This window comes from Gopherus flavomarginatus, chromosome 6 (genome assembly GCF_025201925.1).
Source record: "Gopherus flavomarginatus isolate rGopFla2 chromosome 6, rGopFla2.mat.asm, whole genome shotgun sequence".
NCBI lineage: Eukaryota > Metazoa > Chordata > Testudines > Testudinidae > Gopherus > Gopherus flavomarginatus.
In genome coordinates this window covers 25,525,663-25,550,820 of record NC_066622.1, presented here as the reverse complement: position 1 = coordinate 25,550,820, position 25,158 = coordinate 25,525,663, and the positions used below count along the sequence as shown (strand labels likewise).

At 37.3% G+C, this 25,158-nt stretch overlaps 2 protein-coding genes across 5 annotated transcripts in view; one reads left to right on the top strand and one right to left on the bottom strand.

Annotated features, from left to right (window-relative positions):
* The window catches only part of APPL1 (adaptor protein, phosphotyrosine interacting with PH domain and leucine zipper 1), a 42,130-nt gene extending 30,199 nt beyond the window's left edge, over positions 1-11,931 (top strand). Inside the window, exons 14-22 of the mRNA XM_050958460.1 lie at positions 1,185-1,276; positions 1,854-2,036; positions 4,471-4,520; positions 5,024-5,198; positions 5,310-5,346; positions 7,137-7,283; positions 7,538-7,588; positions 7,980-8,069; positions 10,420-11,931. Coding sequence (XP_050814417.1) covers positions 1,185-1,276; positions 1,854-2,036; positions 4,471-4,520; positions 5,024-5,198; positions 5,310-5,346; positions 7,137-7,283; positions 7,538-7,588; positions 7,980-8,069; positions 10,420-10,569 — 975 coding nt within the window. The 3' untranslated portion in view covers positions 10,570-11,931. The remainder of the gene's footprint in view (positions 1-1,184; positions 1,277-1,853; positions 2,037-4,470; positions 4,521-5,023; positions 5,199-5,309; positions 5,347-7,136; positions 7,284-7,537; positions 7,589-7,979; positions 8,070-10,419) is intronic.
* A 90-nt stretch (positions 11,932-12,021) lies between these two features.
* ASB14 (ankyrin repeat and SOCS box containing 14) overlaps positions 12,022-25,158 on the bottom strand; it is a 31,376-nt gene continuing 18,239 nt past the window's right edge. For 3 of the 4 annotated variants that reach the window (XM_050958466.1, XM_050958468.1, XM_050958467.1), the window contains exons 10-11: positions 20,557-20,710; positions 19,093-19,421 (exon numbers count right to left, since the gene is read on the bottom strand). In XM_050958466.1, the coding sequence (XP_050814423.1) occupies positions 19,243-19,421; positions 20,557-20,710 (333 nt within the window). In that variant the 3' untranslated portion in view covers positions 19,093-19,242. Of the gene's footprint in view, positions 13,176-19,092; positions 19,422-20,556; positions 20,711-25,158 lie in introns of those variants that run through there. The other variant, XM_050958470.1, reaches the window with a different exon arrangement.

The window sequence follows — 25,158 nt, the reverse complement described above, 5'->3', positions numbered from 1 at the left end:
TGTGTGTATTGGCAGCACTTATAAACATTTATAAGCAAGTAATACACATTTCTTTCACCTGAATAATGAAAAGAGGGCACATTTAAAAATTAGCATTACTGAAAATGTAAATAACATTCTAAAAGTTGTTTTTCAAGAACTTGTACCTGTATTTTGCTTATCACAAATCATTGTGATGTACGATGGAAAACTTCACTTTTTAAATGAGCTGACTGTCAAATAATCCTATGAATAGGGCCCTACCAAATTCACAGCCATGAAAGACACATTCTGGACCATGAAATCGACCAAAATGGACTGTGAAATTGGTAGGGCCTTATCTATGAACAAAATTAATATAGTAACAGTTTGTGTAGGAAGGAGGCTATACATGGAGCTAATCAAAGTGGTCTTGATTATTCAGTAGGTGGCAAAATATAACCCTGGTTATTCAGAGGTCTTGGAGGACACCCAAAATCTTTGTAAATTAGGGTAATTGGTTGAATAAATGCTCACACTTATTTGCAACTGCTAAGCCATTCTCACAGGTAATGTTACCCCACAGGACTAGCAGAAAGCAGTATGTATATAAATCAAATGAGATACTCTTCTCCCTCAGGCCTTCGGCAGGTGCAGTGTTGTGAAGTACCGGAATGGTAACCTTCCATTGATCACATTCTGGAGTTGAGAACTAGTGGAAGCCATAATATACAGACACTATATTAAATTGTACATGAATCCTCTGTGGAACCATGAAATATAAGCTCCTCATTAAATACAGGACACTTGACAAGTGTAGATCTGCGAGTTCAGTGTGAGACGAAAACGTTGCTTGTGATACCAGTTTTCAATTTTTGGACTAATAATGAGTTTGTGTATAATAGCAGAGCTATTTTTCTGACCGAGTCTAAATTAACTAAATTGTAAATAGGAAACCAAAGGTTTTTGTTGTCCCTGCTATGCAATCACTAATGTCAGTGAAACAAATAAGAGTTACATAAATGTATATTTTGATGAATACAGAGTTGAGGCCATATATCATCCTGGTATTAACAGGTTTTGCCATTGATCGGAACATGTGTGGTTCCAGCATAGGTTCAATTTATAGTGTCTCTTACTGCATGTAAATTAAAACTTAAACTGAACATTCTAAATTGAATTTGGAGAAAATGTTTTCAGTTACCTTTTTTCTTTTAATTACTTAGGAAATTGCTGCACGTGTGAATCAATCCGCTCTGGAGGCTGTCACCCCCTCTCCTTCCTTCCAACAGAGACATGAGAGCATGCGGCCAACAATGTACATTACAGAACAGTTAGTCATTTTAAGAGCACATTTCTAATGGGTGTCTGGTGAAGGCTTCTAAAATAACATGATTTGCAGAAAAGTTTTCAGTTGTCTACAATGACTTTTAAAATCTTTAACAGGATAAAAACAAGTTCTTGAACAATGTAGCAAGTGAATTTTTGATAAATATTTTAATGTTCTATGATGTATATTAAGAAATAAATGATCCAGCACTATATCGAGTTTTGGTATTTTACCAATTATGCCATGTGGCTAATTTGTTGGCTTTTGACAGTCTTGATTCAATTTTCTCAGTATTTTTAACAATTAGCATCAGACTTCTAGCTGTAGGATATTTCACATTCTAGCATGTTAGTGCCGTATCAGTGATGAGAGAAAGTAGTAAATGATTGAAATTGAATCTAGATTGCATTTCTTTTTACTCTGTAATGATAGTATTGTTCCTCTTAAATTTCTTCTAATATTTGTCTTGTTTTATTTTTCCCAAGTTTCAGAATATTATATTTGTGTCCACCGTGGAGTTTCATTTGTTATCTAAAAGGTTACATCTCTCTTTGTTTTGTTTTAGACAATCTCGGCCTCCGACAGCTCGTACAAATAGCTCTGGGTCTTTGGGATCTGAATCAGCAGCTTTATCAGCACTTTCCTTGGATTCCCTTGTTGCCCCTGACACACCGATACAATTTGACATAATTTCTCCAGTTAGTGAAGATCAGCCTGGTCAGGCAAAAGCCTCAGGGCAATCGGGCAGGTAGGAGAAGCAGTGGAAGAAAAATCCTTGTATTTGTCTGTTTTACAATTACAGAAACAAAAGTAAGGAAAGCATATCCAGCCAGTAACTCCATCATGTGTATTGTCTTTGCTTTGATTTTTTTGTGACAAGTATGCAGAGAGCAGGGCTGCAAAACAGTATCTTCGTCACACATAACTGTGAAAATGCCAAGTATTTACTGTAGATACAAGATGTAGTTTTTCAGTTTTGCAGCAGCTTTTCTCACCATATTTAACAACTTATGCTTCATAATCATTTGGTTTTAAAAATATATTTTCCTTTCCTATTGCTTGCTCGCTCAGCACCTTGGGTATTTCCTCTTGGAAACTCAAGAGAAATTTGGTAGCCCTGCCTCCAGGTGATGATGGCATACTGATGACATTCTTCCTAAACTAAAAGGTGAGTGAAAATGATCTAGGCTTCTAGAGCAATCTTCTACAGACAGGTTGAGAATTGCCTTACAGTTATCCCAAAATATAAAACCACATCTTTCTCCTGCTTGTTTTTGTTTGTTTTATTTTTCCATTCAAAATAAGAGGCCTGATAAGACACCATGCATTGCCTTTACAGAACTGTTTGTACAGAGTTCAAGTATTAATCTTTTTTTGTTGATAGTAGATGCCATTCATTTCAGGGAAACTGAAAACTATTTTGTAACTTATGGGTGTCTTTTTACAAAAATATTTGCGTTGTGTGGTGTTTAACTCCATGTTGGAGTGTCTGCTACCAGAGAGAAGAAACTTAGAGTTCTCTCTCTCTCTCTCTCTCTCTCTCTCTCTCTCTCACACACACAAAATTAAATCGTGTGGTGTACAGTATTTAACACAACTCATTTTTCCTTTTTGTTAGAAGAATAATGAGACTGTTAAACAGTGCATCAAATTAAGTATACAACATATTGATTAAAATAGGTTGATAAGACCTGAACTGGGTTCTAGGCAATGAAAATCGTATAATAGTGTACGTAAAACTCATCTCATTAAAGAGATTTTTTTATCATATACATTCATAATTTTTTGTCTCAGGTGGGAGAGATTATGTAGAGATGCAGTCAATATTTGCCTGAAAAGATTTTTAAGAAAATACTACGACATTTGGTATAGATTGGCAGTGTGCTGTACTTGTCTTAGTACCTTTATCACAATCCTTTTTTAAAAATTGTCACTGTGTTTCAGATACAAATATGAAGTACATCTTTAGGTGATTTTTTGCATTTCATTAGACCACAAAAAGCTTAGAATTTACTGTTCTGATTTTGAGATCCTGAAAATGTCTGAGTGCCAAGAAAGCATTGTTGTGGGAATTTTCCTAGGTATATTTGAACAGATGAACAATCTTTTTTTGGGACTCGCCATTGTTCTGTACGTTTTTTGCCATGCAAACTTTAGTTCAGAGTTTAATTATTTAATTCAATGATTATCCAAAGTTCACACGCCACTTTTGATTAGTTTAAGTTAACATTTCATTATTAATTTAAAGATTAACAATCCTATTTTATAGGCCACACAAATAAAGAAGACAGACTTATTCTATATTATATATCAAGGCAGATGTTGGATTTATTCTAAAAATGAATTTTAGGACCATATCAGACAATGGAAAAAGTGACACCTTCACTTGTTTCCTGGTAAAAGCTGATATGAAATTTAACTCTTATTTTCAGCTGTCCTCCTTGAGAGTTTTCAGCTATCCCAGTTAGCCAAGAGAATACCTTTCCTTTCTCCATTCTCCTTGAGAGCTTCAGCTAGTTTCCCAGCTCCCAATTTTCTTTTTACATTACTTTCCTTCTCTTGAGAAATGCAGTCTGGAAGCCTAGAGTATTTTCACTTTATTATAATTGAGAGTAATTATGTGTCTGCTGAGAGTCAGAAATAGCCACATTTCTCTTGACCCTCTAGGAGTAAAACCCCAGAGATGTTTTCAGAGAGCTGCATTTGAGACAAAACCAGTGACTTCTCTGCAGTGAGTAATTCAACAGGTTAAAAAAGTGGGGAAAGGTGTGCTATTTTTAATTAATCTCTTAGAGGACTAGCTTTAGGGTGCGCTTCCTGAAGCTGTTCAATGAGATTTAATCTCTTAAAACTGTGCCTTTTCAAAAATTAAGAAGGTTAAATGATTCATTGGGGTTGCAGATAACAAGCTCAAATTGCATTCCTACCACAACAGTGGGACAAATAGCTCTTGATATTTCCTCCCCACTCCCCAGATCCTGCGCTCTCCACTCAAATGCAGCAGCTTGTGTCTTAAACCCACATCTAAAGTCTGTCCTTGTGACTCATAGGTGGGCTATCGATTTTGATCCCAATCTGTGATATTGTTATATGTTGCTTTATTTGATGCAGATTGAGTCTAGATTATATGTCAGTGGCTCTTGCACTCTGACTCCTGGTTTAATGTTTTAATTTTTTAATAGACGTACAAACCCATTTGGTGAATCTGGAGGCAAAAAATCTGAAACAGAAGGTAAAACAGGATTTCACTTAAGTACAAAATATTCTTGATTGAGATGCTCTTCAAAACTAATTTGCTATAAAATTAAGACTTGTATACCAGTATTCATTTAAAGCATACTTAAGTGCTTTCTTCATGTATAGCAGATGTCTCTAAGATAATTAGCTTAGCACCCATTTCTGGACTGCTGGATTTCATTAGCACATACTGCATCAGATGAGTCAGGTGAGACTACAGTCTGGAAGTCTAACTATTTGAGTCTTTCATTTTCACTAAACCTGAGTGAAAAACTTAGTAGACAGATGTGTATCTTGCTATTTCAGTAACTGCACCTGTCATTCATAAACAAATATTGGAAGTATAATTTTTAGTTAGTGTGGGTTGGGATTTTGTTTATAATTTTTTACTCACGTAGAAATCCTTCTTCTGCGATTAGTCATGGAAACAGTAATGTTTAAATAGGAAAACCCAGAAATGGTTTGATACTGCTTATTAAATACTCTTATCTGTCTTAGATTCCATTCTTCACCAGTTATTTATTGTAAGATTCCTTGGCTCCATGGAGGTTAAATCTGATGAAAGTCCAGATGTTGTTTATGAAACAATGCGCCAAATACTAGCAGCCCGGGCTATCCATAATATTTTCAGGATGACAGAATCACATTTATTAGTCAGTTGTGACTGTTTAAAGTAAGTATCCTTCCTAAATTTTACTGAAGTTGACTTTCACAAGTATATTTTCAAATGGCCCTTTCAATTTGGTAAAATTTACTTTGTGATTTGTTTGTTTAACATTTTTAGGTTAATAGATCCCCAGACGCAAGTTACAAGGCTCAGGGTAAGTAATTTAAGTGCTAATGTTAAAGCAACCAATTCTTTTTTCTGATTTTATGTCTAATTTTGTTTGAATACAATTTTCATTCTGTTAAATATCAACAGTACTGTGCTACTGTGTAATGAGATTTATAAACGATTTCCCACAAAACTTAGGTTCTTCTTCGAATGATTGCCCATATCAATTTCAGTGAGGTGTGTACAGGCGCCGCGTGCATGGGTGTCGGAAACTTTTTCCCTAGCAGCTACCCATCGGGTCGGCTGGGGAGCCCCCTGGAGAGGCGCCGATATGGTGTTATATATAAGACCCTGATGGCCTGACCTCCCTTCAGTTCCTTCTTACCGCCACGAGGGTTGTTGAAACAGTGGTCTCTTGGTTCCCTAAGTGCTCCACTAATCCCTAGCTTATCTCAATCGTTGTTGGTTAATTGTTAATAGTTAGTGTTTTTTCTTTATAGTGTTAAGTGTAAACATTTCAAACAGTGGCTTTTTCATTATTTGAAATGGCAAGAGCATAATAAAATTAGCAAGATAGGTTTGTGTAGTAAGTAGTAGAAAGTCAGACATTAACATTAAAGTTGGGATCTCAGTTACATGAGTCAGGAAATTCAAAAGATGATGGTTCTAATGCATTATTAAATTGGCCATGTTGCATGTCTTGTATGTGACATGGCTTATGGTCAACTTATTTTTATCTCTATAAATTAATAATACAGAGTAATGTCTTGCATTCTAAAAGAAATCAGTGGAATACTTGACATAAAATATATTCAATATGTCCACGTTCAGCTTCCAGTAGCAACCTTAATTTTTTTTAATTTTTGATTTCTGTTTGCTTGATTTTTTTTTTAGTCTGTATTACATGAACAATAATGCTTTACATTTGATCTCTAAGTCGTCTTTTTTAGAGAGCTGAAGAGAATTAAATGTGTTTTAAGGGTCTTTAGGGCTTTTTAATAGATGAACTATGTAAAACTCAATGCTAAAAGCAGCTGTGCATTCATGAACTGTAAGGTCTTAAGGGCAGAGCTGTATTACGGCTGTAAGCTGTTAAAGGTGACATAAGGCAATTCATCATGTGCCCAATGCTCTAAACTGTTTTAATATGAGGACTCAAAAAAAACCTAGATTAAAAAAAATTGTAGTGTAACTATTTTAACTTTGAATTGTCATAAGTTTAAAACTAAAACTATTTTCTTCAAACTTGAGTTGTTTTCAAAATTGGGTTCTTTTCAAAACTTCACAAAAGATGGAAATTTCTAGCTTCAGCCTTTTTTTAATTATGGGAGCAAAAATGTCAACTGAACATAATACAAAAAGTGTGTGTGTGTGTACGTACACGCGCACAACTCAAAATTCCTGAATGTATTCAGGTCATAGTTTTCAAAAACAATCCATCCTTGGACTGACATCACATATTGAAAATTTAGTCCCAGAAGGAATTTATATGAGAGAGCTGAGTATCTGAAAAAGAGTGTGTGTGCACATGCTTAGAAAGGAAACAAGAACTCGGACTTCACTGTAACATTAGTTGTATGCAAATACTACACTACTCTCTGCACAATGTACATTTTCGATCTGCATGTGTTTGGTCACTGAATGTTTTTGATAACCTGTTTGTTTGTTGCAATGCCAAAAGCATTATCCAGCGATTTGATCAGGATATAATATTCTTTCTACTGATGATGTCCATTTATTTTGTTATTTTTAGTAAGCTACAGTATATCGATATCTGGTATTCAAATATGTATAGACCAAACTTTAAATTCCCATGATTTCATCCTTCTTTGGCAGTTTCCTTTGCCAAGTGTAGTCTTGTATGCTACGCACCAGGAGAATAAACGCCTTTTTGGATTTGTGCTTCGGTCTTCAGGAGGGAGAGTTGAGAGCCATACAACATCTGTCTGTTATATATTTGAATCAAACAATGAAGGGGAAAAGGTATTACCATGTTACATACACTTTTATCTTGTTTCAAATCTGATGTGGATTTCAAGGTCTTAGCTCTCATTCAAGTTGTATGAAGAAATTTTTAGAAGTGTTTTTTGTATGTTTAAAAAAAGTTAGGCTGTCAGTCCAAGGATCTGAAAGTACTTTAATACACAAAGTCTTTCTGAAGTTGTGGGAATTTTTCTTAATTTTAAAGGAATATTTATTTTTCATACCTTCTGAATATTCAATTTGTTTATATTTAGATATGCGACTCTGTTGGACTGGCAAAACAGATTGCTTTTCATGCAGAATTGGTAAGATTCTTAAGTAGGGGAAAAAAGGTGTGTGTGTACATGCAAAATACAGTATGCTAAGTATAAAGATAATAGCACTGTGTGTCTGGCAGTAATCTGCAGATTAAGAAATTTCTACAGAGTCTATTGCATAGTATCTAGGTGATATTTAAACTTGTCAAGAAGTGATAAAGATTTAATAGGTTTCATACTGATTGGAAAAGGGTATTGCAGATACTTCTTTTTTTGTTCGTTTCAGCAGAGATAAGTCTCTTTCAAGGTAAAAATAATGGTATACATACTTCATTAAGTCAAACATTAATATAACTATCTTAAGGAAACTCCTACAAAGTGGCAGTGTTTTATATATCCCAATTTACAAAGATTAGCCTTATTATATCTTTCTCTTTAGGATCGTAGAGCATCAGAAAAACAAAAAGAAATAGACAAAGTAAAAGAGAAACAACAGAAAGAACTCAGTAAACAAAAGCAAATTGAAAAGGTATGTCTCACAATTACTTATAATACTAATATTTTCTTATCAGAGGGGTAGTCGTGTTTGTCGCTTTTTATAGATCCAGACTAGAGTCCTGTGGCACCTTGTAGACTAACAGATGTATTGGAGCATGAGCTTTCATGGGTGAAATGCGCCTTCGTCTGACCAAGTGGTTAAAGGGTGAATACCCGCGAAAGCTTATGCTCCAATACGTCTGTTAGTCTGTAAGGTGCCACAGGACTCTTTGTCGCTAATATTTTCTTATTCATTAACCTACATGCTGCTTTCATGGCACTGTACTCCAAACTACATCATCACATTCATTAGTAGAAAAAACACGGGGGGCTTGATTTTACCTGGAAACTCAGCCAATTTGATTTTTTTCATTTGCTAAATGTACTAAATTTTGGGTTTTGACATCTTTGTATGTCTTACACTATAGAAACATTTTAGGGTTAAATCTGAACAATTTTATTTCTTCTTCACTTCCTGAATCTAAACTTGAGTAAAGGTTAAACTTTTTTTTTTAAATTTCCATGTGGTTGGCAGTATTGTTATAGCCAAACTCTTTGTACATGATGATGGTGTGTCAGTCTTTAGGCTAAAGACCTCATATTTTCAGTGCTGATAGTCACCTTTGCAAATTCATACCTCCTCCTAAGCATTGAGCATACCCTCTACCACAGCAGTGGACCCTTTGATCTGATGCTGCAAGCAAGTTTTAATATTTTAAATTTTAGTCTAGATCCTGACTGAAGCAACCTGAGAAAACATGCATATAAGATGCAACAGATGTGTTTGAACTCATCTTACATAGAAACTGCTTTTAAAAGTTTAGCCTTTTGAAAAATGATCAACTTTTACTTGCAACTGGGGGCAGGCTCAAACTGTAACTCTAAAAATATTGTTAACCTAACTGTTACTGTTGCATTGTTTTACTGACTTTAAAATTTTTTATCAATAAAATATATAAATAATAAAACTCCATTATCAAATGGTCTATTATGAAATCTTATACATCAGAGACCATAAATATCATATTGTATTTCAAAGTTTGAGTTCTTCTGCAATAATTCTCATCAGTTTAGAATTGAGTTTGCTGGGAATATCAATACATTGAAATGTTTTCTTGTTAGTTGTTCACACAGAGCTAGCTACTGCCCAGATGGATAAAACTGATCATTAAAAATGATTTTAAATTTAAATTTAATATAGATTAATTAAAAACACCTATTAAAATTATATTTGAAATCATGATTGCCTATGTTAAGGCTTACTAAAATAATTTAATTTTAAATTTTAAAGAAAATTAAGCAGTATATGTTTGCTGCAATTTTTTTTTTAATAAAGTCAAACCACTTAATTGGTGGAAGTTATAGAACCAGTGTTGGACAGCAGTTGCCTCTTCTGCAGGTGCAAAGAATATTTTCTGCATTTCAGTTTATTCAACCAGTTCAGTTCAGTGACTAGCTCATTCAAAGGTCAGAAACCAGTGGGAGTTGAAAAAGCAGAAAAGTTTTCCTCTTTAGGTTTATGAATAAAAACTAGATGTGAGAGAATGAAATCTACTAGTTCTAAAATATTGAAGGACATTCTGGTCACCATCAATTCAGTTCGTTCACTAAAGATAATATTTCAATAAATCAGTTAGTTTTAAATGCAAAATGTTTTGTTGAACTTTTTTGTATGTATCCAGTACAGTTTAAGGTAGGTTTTTTTTAGTAAATTTAAAAAAAGTTGAAACACTGTTTCTGTGCATTGAATTAAATTTGGATTTCCATCCACATACAATGTGATATATCACAAGTAAAAAACTTAGTAAATCAGAAATGCATCATTCACTGTTTTCCCTAAAATAAGAAATGTACAAATTAAGAATCTGAATAAAAGTAAATTTAAGCTACATAATTGCTTCAATAAATGTTTGTAGATATACTATATCATCTTGATTAGCAAAAAGAAGCACCAAATTTAGACTAAAAACTGAATGTAGTTGCAAATTAATACTTTTTAATGAATACTGCCACCAAATGAAAAATCAACCTTTTTTAGGAAAATAACTGAAAAGTACAAATGCAAGACCAGATTAAAGTTGATTATTTAAATCAAGATTTCCTTTCTGCTTTAAATTGTGATTTAAATCTGTCTACGCTGGTCACTGAAGTTGTTTGTTCTTGGTTTGCTATAAAATCTCTTAAATTTCTCTCTACAAAGCATTTGCTAATCAATTTGCCAGTGCATAGCTCTAAATAAGATGATTTCCACCGTTGCAGAGGGGCACTTGAATTTGTTTTCACTGCGGAAAAGGTTCTGAAGTGAATATTTTTTCACCTTCTCTTCCTTCCTCCCATATTAGGACTTGGAAGAGCAGAGCCGATTGATAGCTGCTTCCAGTAGACCCGGTCAGAGCAGTGGAGAGGGACAATTTATAGTCCTTAGCAGTAGCCAGTCAGAAGACAGTGATTTGGGAGAAGATGGGAAGAAGAAAAGAGAGTCCGAAGCATGAGATTACTAATATTGTTAAAACTGGAATCTTTGGACGTATCTGTGGTGAAATGGCAAAAATTACACAAGAAGAAAAATAGAGGTGGAGGGTCTGCTTATTATATAGAAGATTTAACAATATGCTGACCAGATTATACTTTGTTGTTTTTTTTCTTTTGAACATTCATTAACTAACTTTGCCTTTTAATGTAAATATGTACCTTCTTCCATGTGTGATAAAGAAGCATGGTGACATTGCCATGTTTGCTACAGAATTACATCTTCAAGACTTCTCTTAATTATGGAAACTTTTTTCACTTACCTGATTGTGCAGCTGGCTGTTTTAAAGCAAAAATTAATCTTCTGATTGGGCTTCAACAGTACACTGAAATATTGTTCTTTAAATTGCTGTACACAGAACATTTTGCAAGGAACAAAAGTGGGCTTTGAACTGACACAATGCTAAGCTGTATCTAAATACTGTTGCAGAGAATTGTTTCTGGTTTGTTTAAAAAAAAAAAAAAATTAATCCTCAGTAACACCAGATAAATGTGCAATAGTTTTAGATTGATGAGCGAGAGATTTTAATATTTGTTTTATGTTGAATTGGATGGTACTGTGTCCATTTCTTGTTAATATAACTTAGGACACTTTCTTGGACGATAAAAAAGATTTTACTCCATTTAACGTAGATAAGAATTAGAAGGATGTATTTGCATCTTGGTGAATGGAGAATTGTGTTATAGATCCTTTTACTTTCAGGGAGTATACACACTGTATTCTCATTTTGAAGCGAAAATACTACATTCTCAGTTCTCTGTCATGGAACTGTAGTTAACTGTCCAGTACTTGGGGTTTACTTTATAATAATAAGTATGTTAACATTGTGAAAATGTTGGATTAAACCAGCTGTTTGAAGATCTGCTGAATTACCCACATACCTTAGAATCAGTTCACTAAATTTACTAGAAAGAGTTTGCGGGGGGGAAGGTGTTTGGATCATTGCATGTAAATGTGTTTTGCAAAAAATATTTAACAGCAATAGGGTGCAAGCATACAAATCCTACTTTCTACCTAAACTGCGTGAAGACTTTTTTTCAAAGGTGTCTGCTTACAAGTCTTAAGCCTGATCTCCTTACTATTGCATGATGTACATAACTTATTTTGTACTATATCAAAAGTGCTTTGACCTTTTCATCTTGAATAGGAAACCATTTAATGTAAGAGAATTTATTTATTTTTGCACTGATTACTGTATATAGTGAAGTCCAATGAATAGAAGATGCATTTATGTATCAGTGTCAGGGAAAATCTAGTGTAGTACAGTAATGTGAGGCAATGTACTAAACATGAAAATACAGCTGTATCTCTGGGTCACTTTCAACTTATGTATATTTTCCTGTTTACATAAGGCTTTCTACATGTTCTAAATGTCATTTCTTATTCATTATACAATTTACTGTACACAGCCATTCCCATGAATAGCTGTCCTCCAATCTAGAAGACTACCCATTTATTCTTGACAACTTGAAGATCGAAAGGCAGCATATGCAGATTTTTCTCCCTGTTTCTGATCTTAGGCTTATAAAAGGCTGGATGGCATCAGGAGTTTTGGACTTTCTATCTCCACAATTTGACCTGGCTGCTTACATTTCTGGCTAACTTTGCTCACTTATATTTCTTTCGCCAGCATCCCCTTCTTGCAGACCAGGTGACAGCCTACTTCATGCTTATTGCATCACACAATATACTGCCCCTACCTGCTTAAAATCCAAGTAAAAATTTCCAAAAACCCATGGGAAGCATATAAAATCGTGTCTTTTCAGTTTCTAGTTCATTAGGTGATCTAGTTATCTCTCTGTGCAGGATTGCTAAGTGGGTTGGCCAATTAAGTGTAACAGCCTCCACACTTCATGTGGGAGACAGTACCAACTTGAAGTTTTCTTGATATTCAATTTAAAATTTTCCTTGAAGCTTTATTGCATTATTCTTATTGAAGGGATATTTCAGAGAATTGGGATTGTTGGCTCCCATTAGTGTTGGGACTTTCATACTAATCAGTGTGCTTATCTGAACACTACATAGAATTTGTATAGCTTGTTAGAGGGCTATTCTGCCAGTATCCTTTTGCTGGGGTAGTTAATTTCCACCCTACTGACATGGTATTGTAGGGGAGATGCACAGATTGTGTTCAGAAGGCTGTGTTCTAACCTAGATAAATACCTTTGAATTACAGATTGACCTTCTTTTAGTTTAGATGTCGACTAAAGCTAGAGACAAATTATTTGCCAAAAAGGAACTGTTGTTGGACTCCCATCTATTTGAAGATTTTGTAATACGGGATTCCCATTAACTGACTGCGCTAATCCTTAAACTTGTCTGCAACCTGGAAAATGGCCACAACTTACCAGTTTGACCAGAATAGGGTTGCCATCGGTTTTTAGATAGCAAAGTAGATGACAAATAGTATTGAATTGGTATCTCAAGTCTCAAAATTGTAGCACAAACACCCAGTCACAGCAGGAAACAAAACAAATAATACAAATTTAGATCCTACAGAATGACTATAATAAATCTCAGGTACCTTACCTGATGTAATTGTCAATGAAATGAGATGGCGCCCTGGGCCTAGGAATAAATAAACATCATATTCTTTATATCCTTTTTTGAAGCCTACAGACATCAAATGCATCCACATTAGGTCAAGGCAGTAGCTGAACCTGGAAAATAGCTGTACCAGGGAATGTGGGATCCAGCCTGGAGGAGACTAGGGAGGAGGCTCATGCCCCCAAACCCTTCTGTCCACTCATAACCATGCCATGTTTACAGGACAGGAGAGAGAGAGCCTGGTGTGATGCCAGCAAGTAGCAGGCAGAATAGGGTGGGTCTTGCTCCATTCAAGGGTTTAGAATTGTTCCAACTCCCAGCAACTTTAAATCATCTATCCCGCTGACTCATGATCTCCCAGAGGGGCCATTGAAAGCCTTGGAAATTAGCCATTTAATTTTTGATTATCAGCTCTACCTAAACAGTTTAATTTATTCTCAACCTTTCTGTAAGTTAAACAAGTCACTTCAGTCGTGATAGTCAATGCCTAATCTTTTTCTACATATTTCACAAAACCATTTTAGGGGAATGTTTTAAGAGTTTCTAAAAACATTTTGGGATTATTTTTTCTTATCCCTTGACTTTTAAGCCAGATGGCTTAGTTATCCTGAGTCTAGCTGTCCATGGCTCACAGAGAGTCATAGTATCCTAGCATAAATATTAGACTTACTTAAGCCTGGAAAAGCTCTACAAGGAATAAGAGGGAAGAGGGGGGTGTGTGTAGGGGTGTGTAGAATTTATTAGGGTGTGTAGGTCTTTAAGATGTGACCTGATATTGCATCTCTTCCATTTGTTTCTTAATTTCTGGATTAATGTCATGATAGTTGTTTGAGCCTGACAGTTGAGAAGCGAGAAGCATCTTTTCTGGCATCTTAGAATGACTTGGCTACTAAAAAGAAGCTGAAAACCCATTTCTTGATGTTAGAAGTACCTTAAGAAAGGAATTGAATGAAGTGGGTGATCCCCAGGAAAAGGGAAGTATTTGAAGTGAATGAAAAGAGAAGTCTTTAGACTTGGTAAAACAGTTTAATTGCCTACAGGGGATTAAAAACAAATGTAAGGTGATCCAGAGAGAGCATTGAAGGAAGTGGAGGCAGCATGAGTAGAGTGCCTGCTCTAGGAGATTAGGGGGCTAAAGTGAAGAGATGGAGATGAGGCCAGTAGTGAGAGAGGTCAGGAATGTAGTGCTTGAGAGATGAGGGTGCCTGGTTCTGTGACCCAGAACTACTTCAAAACTGAGAGGGGTTTGCCAGTTACCCCTGGTAGAACCACCAAGCCTCTCATGTATACGGGGCATGTACTGGTAATTTTTTACAAGACCCTGTATTTCCTGGCTTTCCCTTCCTGCATGTCTCCCTTGGCCTCATAGCAACTGGGAACGACCGTTTTTTTCCTCTGAATTATGAATTCTCATGGTGCTGGGCCACGGCAGGGCAATGGTCTTATTTAAGGTATAGCTATGCAGAGACTATCCTACTTGACTTAGTTTGAATCTAGCTAGCATGAGTACAGTAGCAGTGAAAACAGCATGGCATGTGTGAGCAAGCAGAGTATATACACAAGGTCGGGTGCTGGGCTTGTACTACTTGCACTGAACCTGCATTGTGCTGCCTTCATTACTACCGTTATCCACACTATTAGGATTCAAGCTAGTTCAGGTAAACTAGCCTGTGCACAGCTTTGGCTGTGTAGAGGTAGCCCTACTCTGGCAGTGAATAAGCAGGTAGGGCTAGGGAGCCTGCTGACATAGATTCCTTCCAGACTACAAAGTCACTGCTAAGGGAGATGGAAGGATGAAGAACAAGGCCAATTAGTAGTAGACAGTGGTTGAAGGATAGATCAGTTCTGTGGTACAAAGCAAATTAATAAGGTACCATCCCGCTCTCATGAAGGGAAGTATTATCTTCAAGCTTTGTTACATAGCCTATGTCAAAGTAGCTGTTTGGCCGTGTGGAGTGGATTTTACCCCACAGAACATGTTAGTTTCCAAATGCAATTGCTCCTTTCAAACAGTGGTTTCAGATTAGCTTCTGGGAGCTGTAAGAGGTGATTTTTTTTCCATATGTAACAGATTTTTGGAACCATATTTTGTGTAAAATTTGCAAGTCAATCACTGGGGAAAAGTGGTTTTGCCAAGATTTTTGCAAATTTTTAATAAATGGCAATGATTGAGTGGAGTGCACAGACTCTACTAAAAATACTTTTTTAAAAAACATATAAGCTCCATGTTCTTAAGTTAGCTAATTTGGCATGGCTTTTCCTACATTAATGTTTGGCTGTGGTTGGTAGATTGCTATCAAAGTGCATGTTGGAATAAGATTGAAATACTGATTAGAAACTCTTCATTCAGTTTTCACTTCTATTTAAATACTTTGCCCTCCCATCTTTCTGTTACTGGGTGAATTATATTCTCTATAGCACCTGAAGTCATGGTCCTACAACATGTGAATCCAGTACATTTGGCCTTTTAAAAGCTCAGTTACTGAGAAAGAAGAGTTTAAAAATGCCATTTAACACACACACATTGTGGCAATAGCGTTGGTTAGAATTAATAATCTTTTTGTTACTAAATTGTATCCTCATAGTTGTCACCACTTAACTAAAAAATAAGTGGTTAATATGCTTGTTGAATGGTGTAGACTTAAATTTTATTCAGGTGTATATCCAGTTTTATTCATCCAAGAGGTAAATCTTGATGCTCACGTTTCAGGATAACCTAGGTATTGTTACATACGTTCTTCATGTATGTAAGGATGGGCATTTATGGCTATGTAATGCATTGTATTATCTTGTGTGTATATCCCCCTCATAGCCATGAAAAGTTTTTCTTTTGACACTGCCATTCTAATCAAGTTTAAAAGGTTCATGGTGGTGTCCCTTCAGGAACTGAATGCAGTCCGTTAAGAAACTTATTTGCATATGTAGTCTATTACATTATTTCTGGGGTCTGGAATAGAAAAATCAGATGACACATTATCAGTAATCATGATGCTGGCATTGACTCCCATATTTTTAATGGTAGGAATTAGCTGATTTTTTCCTTTTCTGAAATCTAGTCAATTGTGCTCAATTACATGAGTGTAAATTCAGAGTAATTCTAGAGATAATTAGAATCTTCAGTGGATTTACTATGGATATAAACCCTCTGTGTGTATTTATTTTTATAAATTAGAATTGACAGTTGCACTGGGTTTAAGAAGAAGGTAGGGTTGTTTAATTAGTGGTTAATAATCTCATCTCAAACATTAAACAAAACATCTCTCATGACCTGCAGGTAGTCTATTTTTCACTTTTGCATAATTTGAAGAGTTGCAGATAGATTTAAGGAGTGAGTTTGTTTTGTTTTAATGACTGCATCTCACAATACATGCTGTATTCCAACACCCCCTCCCCTACCCTCTCCTCCACTCCTGGAAAAAAAATCTGAAGCATTTGCTATAAGTGAGAATAAAAAATCTGTAATGTTTCTTTAATCACAACTCCTACAAGTTAATTCCTTCATAATTCACACACAAACAAAAAGACAGTTGTTGCCTGCATCTTACTCAGCTTTTTTAAGAGAGAACTTTTTCATGTTTTTAAGTGAATTCAGGAAAGACACATTGTCCACTGTAATAATTGACCCTTCGTCTTTCCTCCCTTGCTCTCTTTCACAGAATCTCTCGTTTACTAGAACCCCCAAAGTTTCTTTACAGGCAATAAGGTAATTTTTTTGTGCTTACGGTGATGTATAATTTGGCATGAAAATATTGTCACTATGCCATTGTGCCTGCATTGGTGTACCATGTTTATATGCAAACCTAGGATTTTGTAAAATATAGTCAAGTGATTTTATAATGTAGTGGATTGGTCAAAATCTTACCATAATATACTGGATTGGTCCTGTTCTAGTGATGTATAAGTAATTTTTCAATGTTTTTAAGAGTCTTATAAAATTTTCCCTGAATATTTGTATTAAAGCAATCATCTTAAATGGTTATGCCTAATATCAGTTTAATAGATGGTTTAAACTCAGAAATATAGATATTTAATATGTTAGCCAGGGCTTCAGTTAATTTGAGTTCACTAATAAAAAGTTGGCTTTGTACAATAATCTTTATTTGCATTAGACTTACTTTAAAAAATCTAGTCTTTTTTCTAATGCTTGCTTCCTAAAAAAAAAATTAGCACATTACTAATATGGTTTTGTTCTTTTTCCACTAAATACACAATTTCAGAAATAGCTAAAGCCCTATGTTGTCAAAACGTATTTTGATTCTGTCAGTAATTCAGGAATGTTACCCAGATATATTCAGTGAACGACTTTATTGTATGTAATAAAAACAAAATGGAGGGGAGTTATTCTGATTTATTCTTGGAACTGTCAAAGACTGAACAGTAAAGGAAAACATTCTTGTTACATTAGTTGACTATTTTAATGCATATCTTGTTTGTTTTGTCTCATGCGTGCATAGCACTTTCTAAAAAACTGTGGTTGTTAATGAACAGAATTGATGGGTACAGAAGTTTTACCAGCACAACCTGATAGTGTCAGACCCATTAATACAGCTACTAATGCATATTTCCCACCTGCTTATTAGTTTTGTTCAGTACTTGAGTAGGCACCCTGTAAGAAGCAATGAGTCATAAGATACTAATCCAATCTGTATTTTATAAAGTTTATAGATTTTTGAGGGGAAAATGGACTTTTGAATTATGTATGTAAGTTTTTCTTTTGACACTGCCATTCTAATCAAGTTTAAGTGAAGTGATACAGATGCATGTATAAATAAAAAATCTATACTTACCTGAATATAAACTTGATTATGAAAAAATAAATACTATTAATGCCTGTCATGTTTATTGAACTGCTTATTTTTATGTATCTGTTTCTTCTGCAGTATTTTGCACACTTGAAACTGTTCTTAGCTTTGAGAAATGTAAGGGTTTGTAAATGTTTAGCTATGTACTGCATGTATTGTAGTGCAAATTCATAATTAATACATAAGTATATACAAAGCATTATTCAGGGCATAGTGGCATTGCCTTTTGCTCCCATGCAGCAGTGACTGATCTTATGACAGTATCCAAGAGTGTGCCCTTTTGAAATGTTCAAGTCCCATTAGGGAAAGTCTCCATTTTATCACCCACGGGGTCTAATCATAATTCACAGTTTACATCTTCCAAGTTCTGCATTGACATTGGATGGTACTCAAATGCCACACATGCGAAATTCAACCAATATTCTTTAAACTCCTCCCCAAAATATGGCAATAGATGGGAAATTGAGAGAGCTGGTCCAAAATATATTCCAAAGATCTGTGGATATCCTTATAACTTTTAAGAGGAAAAAATAAGATTGCTCTAGGTCATGTTATACGTAGACCAGCACTTAATTACTATGGTGATAGGACACTTAAATTCCAAGAATGAGATGTGGAACTACCCTATCTAACAGGAAAGCAGATAACCTAATAAAAAAGCAAACGCTGAATGTTTCACTACATACTAGTGCTCTGTTTATAACAAGAATTCTATGGCCATTAACTCCATTTCACTGCATAAAATTGGGAACTGGCTAATTGGATGAAATAAACCTTAATAAGTCAAAAGCTTGTCAAACAACTTCATCTTCCTTCCGGCTCTTCCTGGGTAGGAGCAGAGGGGAAAGCCCCTGCCTCTCCCTGATTCTAGTCAGAAACTGAAATACCCCAATGTAGGTTGTTAGGACAAGCAGAAGCAGGATGTATAAGTGTAACAAGAGTTGCATCCCAAAGAAGTTGGGGGAAGAATTTGAACTCCTGGTTACAATCTGACCCACGTATCTTGAAGGACACGTCCCATTCCATATGTTGTTTGAAAATGCTGTCCTAGATAACTTTAAAATATTATTACCATTAGCTGGATACTTTTTCTGCTATGAGGGCTACATGTTGGGTTTCCAATACTTATTCTGTACTCTACTTTTTTTATTTGTATCCAGAAATTTTTTCAGCAAAGTGATTTGTTGGTTTTTAGAAGCTAAAATTGCAGTAGAGCTAAAGAATTGCAAGCTGTACAGTCTTTGTCCACTTGCACACTCTCCAAAACATAGGCCTATGCAGTTGCGTTAGTGGGTTCCTATCCAGTTTCCTTGTCCATAAAGATCATATTCTTTGTACAGTATATATTCTTTCAAACGAGTGGGCAGTGGAAGGAATGTCATGAAGACAGGACAACGCAGACGCAAATGACCCATGCATTTCCGAATCTTCAGACGACAAAGATGTTTCAAAGAACGTGGATTTGCTTTAAAAAAAAAAAAAAAAAAGAGAGACTGTCTGTCTGTTACTAATCAATCAAACAAGAAACAGCTTCACTTTTGCATAATAGCCTCAAGCAACATTTGAGAAACTTTGGTCCAGATTTTGATTCCTTAACACTTGTTGTGTAGTATGTTAATTCTGAACACACATTAAAATCACAGGTGCTTCCTAGAAGTAAGCAACTACCCAACATGTGTGAGGGTTTCAAGATCCGGCCTTTTGTAAGTGATCACCAAATACATCAGAGTAACATTTGAAAGTGTAATCAACTGAGGCATTAGCCTAGTTTTTGTGAATCTAAGCTTGAAACATAAATTAACTGAAGTTTGAAGAAAAAATTTGGCAGAGGGTAATTTAGGCCTCAAGCATAAAAGGGTTGTCTGTTGCCTCATTAAGGCACAGAGGCAGGCGAGTACTAAAAAGACTACAATGAGTGGTTAGGGTGTTTTAACTTTTGCACAGTCATCATCCTTGCCCCTTTATTTTTTTTAACTGCACGTGCAGTTACTAGGAGGGAAAATGATAGAGCCAGACGAACTAACAGCTCTATGTGACTAGAGTAAAATAATCTAATGGGAAAGCAACAGCCAATTTATATACTATATTAAGTGATACTTTATATAAAGACCTGAGTTTAGTGCAGCAGGGATAATGTAGGGAAAAACTTTTAGTGCTGAGCAACATAAAACGAAGTTTAAGTATATATTTCTGTGGACTCAATGTGCATGCATTCAATTAAGTTACAGGAGATATATCTTACTGCTGCTTTGTAATCAGGGAACTCCCGAATCACCCAACATGATACACATTCTTACAGATTTGACTTAGTAACATTTTTATTGCAAACACTTCCAAGACCTACTGTATTTGGAAATTTTACTTCAGTCTGAAATTTAATTGATTTTTGTTATAAGGATAGGCAGGACAAGGCAATGCTGGCTCAGATTCTCCAAGATAAGTAGGTGCCTAACTTTTATTGATTCAATGGGAGTTAGGCACCTAAATCCCTTTGAGGATCTAGTCCAATGATGCCAAGATGATATAGCAAATAAGTAAGCCAAAAAGTGGTGTCATCTAGAGTTTTGAAATATGCAAAATTCTAAACATCTGACACTTACTCAAAATGGAATTGATTTCTGGCCACAGTGTCTGTTCCTTGAGAACTGCTTTCAGCTTACAGCAGATGCTAACATGATCAACATAATCGAGCATCACTCGCACTACTTTCCCAGCTACGTGTTTCAGCCATAACAGCGTTATCACTTCACAGAACTAAGAGAGGAAAAAAACAGCATATTTAAGAGAATAGCATTCAACATTTCTGTGACTCATTTCCCCTTTTCAAATTCCTCTGCAGGACATAATTAAATTCCCAAAGAAAAGCCAGGAGTGGAGGAGTGCTGTATCCCTCAGAGGTTGGACTGGCTGTAATAAGCTTCACATAAGTCTTCAAACAGAATGTGAAAAACTGATGGTTAGTCGCTTTCACTCTCACCTAGCTTAAAGCCATTGTGAAAGTTACATGGAAGTGAACATTCAACCAGCAGCTTTAAAATGTGCACATCAGTGCATTCATTTGTTACAATGCAACAAGGAAAAGGGTTTAGAACCACATATACGCTTGTGGTAACTGTGCACCCACACTTGTAGGTGTGAGATGTTACATTTGTATTATACTGAAAGTATAAAGATGAACTGTGAAGCAAGAAAAAAAATTTGTTTTAGTCCTTTACAATTCATACAGATTGCCTCAAATGTGTGGTTTTTTAACCTGAATATCAAAAACTGTCAGTTCACGGTTTGTTCTCTTTGCTAGAGGCCTTCTTTGGCATGATTGTTGCAAGGCCTGAATTGTAATGTCACATAAGGCAGTTGCCTGTGTTTCAGGTCTTCCTCCATCCTAAATCATAACATGTTTGGACAGAGGAGGAGTTATTGGATGAGTGGCAGCTCAGGCTACAGCTTTGTGGCATTCCATTTCAAATGATATCATTGTTTTTTCTAAAGTCTTCCAGCAAAGAAATCCCTAATACTTCTAGTATAAAACAAACTATAAATAAGCAGTAAAGGGCAAAAAGAAAACTTGTACAGTTACTAGAATTCTTCTAGCTGTATGGTCCCCATCTGTATTCCATCCTGGGTGTGCATGCGCTTCATGTGCCTGAAACCAGAAGATTCTTGCCAGAAGTGTCTGTTGATCCATTCCTGTATCCCCCTCCTCTTTGTGCTCAAAAATGAGAGCATATGGAGTGGTGCAGACTGACTGCCTCTCCACTTGCCTTTTTACTACAAACGGCCCTAACATAAGGAGCTACAGCAGAGGGGAAGGAGGCCAGGTAGTGGAATATACATAAAGACTACACATCTTTAACTCAAAAAAACTCTCTTTTTTCTCCAAGTGCTGACCCCTATATGTATTCCATGTATGTGTATGTGAATATACAGTCCCTATGTGTATTCCACTGTGGGTGACTCACAAGCAGTACTCATTGAGGAGGAGAATGCAAGGACCCTTGCTTACCACCAGTTGGAGGACTGCCCTATTGAAGGATCCATCAGTGGTAGCAGTTTGCATCCTGGCATAATGAGCTCCTGAAGGAGTGAACAGTGTCTCACAGAATTGCAAGAGGCGGCCTTCTCAAAGTGAAGTTACCAGTACAGACTGGACACTAGCTGATTAGGCCATCACACCTTGTGGGGGAGGAATTGCAATTAACTTATAACAAAGCAGTATGCAGGCCAAAATCCATTTAGAAAGTCTCTGAGAAGAGGTTGCTTCCCCTCTCATACATTTCCTAAAGGATATACACAGCCTAGGTCAGTGTTTTTCAAAGTTCAGGTCATGACCCAGCATTGTGTTGCCTTGCTCAGGACCCTGCGACCCTAGCAGCTCTGATCAGCACCCCCGATGGGGACGTTAAGAGTGCCGCCAGCAGTGCTGCCCAGCTAAGGCAGGCTACTGCCTATGAAAGCAGTGAGCAGCGGGTCCAGCTTCTAGGCAGGGGGGCCACAGGGCTCCATGTGCTGCCCCCCCTCACCGGCTCTGCACTTCCATTGGCCAGGAACCAGTGGTGGAGAGGCGATGTCTGTGGGTGAGAGCTGTATGGAGCCACTTGCATGCCTCTGCCTAGGAGCTGGACCTGCTGCTGGCCGCTTCTGGGGCACAGCACAGTCCCCAGTGCCAGGACAGATGGGAAACCTGTCTATGCACCCCGGCTGCACTGCTGACCAGGAGCCGCCAAAGGTAAGTCTGTGCCCCAATCCCCTGCCTCAGCCCTGAGCCCCCTCCACACCCTGAACCCCTCTTTCCTGGCCCCACCCCACAGCCATCATCCCTGCACCTCAACCCTCTGCCCCAACCCTGAGCCCCTCCCACACTTCAAACCCCTCATCCCCAGCTCCGTTGGGTCGCAGGCATCAACAATTTTCTCCAACTGGGTCCCCAGAAAAAAAGTTTGAAAACCACTGGCCTAGGAGATCTCCTAAAGGATTTAATCCTTTGCAGGTAGAATGCCAAAGCTTGATGGACAGCCAGAGAATCAAATTTTCCATCCTCACTGGTGGCATTTGGCTAGGGGACGAAAATGAGCAACTGAGCAATCTGCTTTAGATGAAATGCCGAGATTACTTTGGGGGTGAATTTTGGGCATAATCTCAGGGCAGATCAGCCATAAGGGCCCCCTGTTTACCTTCCTTCTTTTCTAGATGAGATGATGGCAACTAGAAAGGCAACCATTGATAGGTGGACTAAGGAGAATGAAGATAAGTGTTCAAACAGAGCCTTTGTTAATACTGATAGGGCTACACTTAGGACTACCATACTGAGGTAGCTTCATTCTTGGAAGACAGGTTCTGACGATCTTTTAGAATGCCTACTGTAACAAGATGGGTGAAAGGTGTGCTGACATCTGCTAAGTGCACCTGCAGGGAGTGAAGATATAATCCTGACGTTTTTAAGGAGAGAAGATAGTCCAAAATGGCAGGGATTATCATCTTGATAACTCTCTGGGGTTATCAGGCAGCATTGGCACCAGATGGAAAATATTTCCCACTTTGCTGTGTAGCACTTCCCTGTGGAATCCGAAGGATGGATTGTACTGCCTCCAAACATGCCTTTTCTAGGTTTGTCATCCATTCAAATACCAGGCTATTAGGTTCAGGGATGCTGGCTTGGGTTTGTCCTTGGTCTACAGGTCCAGGAAGACTTGAATACAGATGGGCATGCTGGCATTTGGAGAAAGTTGGCAAGGCCGAATTGTCTTGGCCACTTGGGAGAAAGCAATATTACCAAAGCTCCCTCTTACTTGATATTCCTCAGAACTCAAGGTAAGAAGGGAAGGCATATGTCAGTGAGCCCAAACACTGAACTAGAAATATGTCCCCTCTGGAGCAGTAGGTCAGACATTTCCTGTTTTTCTCAGATGCAAAGAGGTTCCAAGATAAGGAACCCCACTGCTGAAATATGTTCTGTACTACCAACTCATGTAGCTCCCATTCATAATCCCTAGAGAAATGCCTGCTGAGACTGTCTGCTAACATGCTGCATACCCTCGGAAGGTGCACTGCTGAGAGGGTGATCTCGTGGCAGATACACCTGTTCTACAGATTGACTGTTTCTATGCAAAGCGTAGTGAACCTTGCTCCCCCTTGTCGATGTAGTACTCTGTTGTCAAGTGTGACTTGGATATGCAAAGTCTGAATGAAGGGTAGGAAATAGTGGCAGGCCTCATGAACTGACTGTAGACATGAGGTAGGTATGTTTCAGCACTGATAAAGTCCAGGGTCGCCCCAATAAAGTCTATAGTCTGTGAGGTGGGAATTAAAATGGATGTTTCTATTTTTACTTGAAGCCCCAATTCGTGTAGGAGACTGAGGAGAGATATGGTTGCCATCTGTACCACTTGATGAGAGTAACCAATCATTGACGTAGGGGAACACTGATGAGTCCTGGTGGCAGAGGTGGGCTGCCACTACCAATAACCTCTTTGCAAATACCCTTGGCACTGCTGTGAGGCCAAAGGGGAGCAGCACTCTGTATTGGTAGTGGTCCGGGCCCATGGTGAATCTCAGGATCTCCTGTGCACAGAGCGATGTCTATGTATAAATAAGCATCTTTTGAATCAAGATGTGTGACCAATTGCCCTTGTTTGGTGAAGGAACTATGGAGACAGCATAAATATCTATCCTGAACCTCCCACGACAGATGAAAATGTTCAGCTGTTTGATAACCAGAATAGGTCTCAAGCCTCCTCTCTTCTTGGGAATGAATTGAATAAAATTCTTTCCCCTTGTGCTGGAGAAGAACTGGTTCTATGGGCCTTATTATGTTCCAGTTTGCAGATTGTACTAGTGAGTGACTCTGTTTCATGCATGCCCTGGACCGATGGTGTAGGGATCTCCCTTGTCAGAATCAGTTCCAAAAGAGTCAGGGATTCTGAGTCCACCATGTAGATGTACTGCCCCTGAGCACATTGCTATCTATCCCCTGACGCAAAAGAGTAGACGGGACGTCTTTCTTTCCATGGCACCAGTGGTATCAGTCTCATTGCAGTCTTTGGTTCTGGCAAATCCTTTTCACAGTACATCAGTAACATCGGTGAACAAGGCATCCACTGTTTTTCCCTAGTCAGTGCCAGAGATGGTCCTGCTCCTACAGTTAGCATCTGTTTCGGGGTGTTTTTGCCCTTCAGAGCCAGGGGAATGGTAGCTTCTTGTGAGCT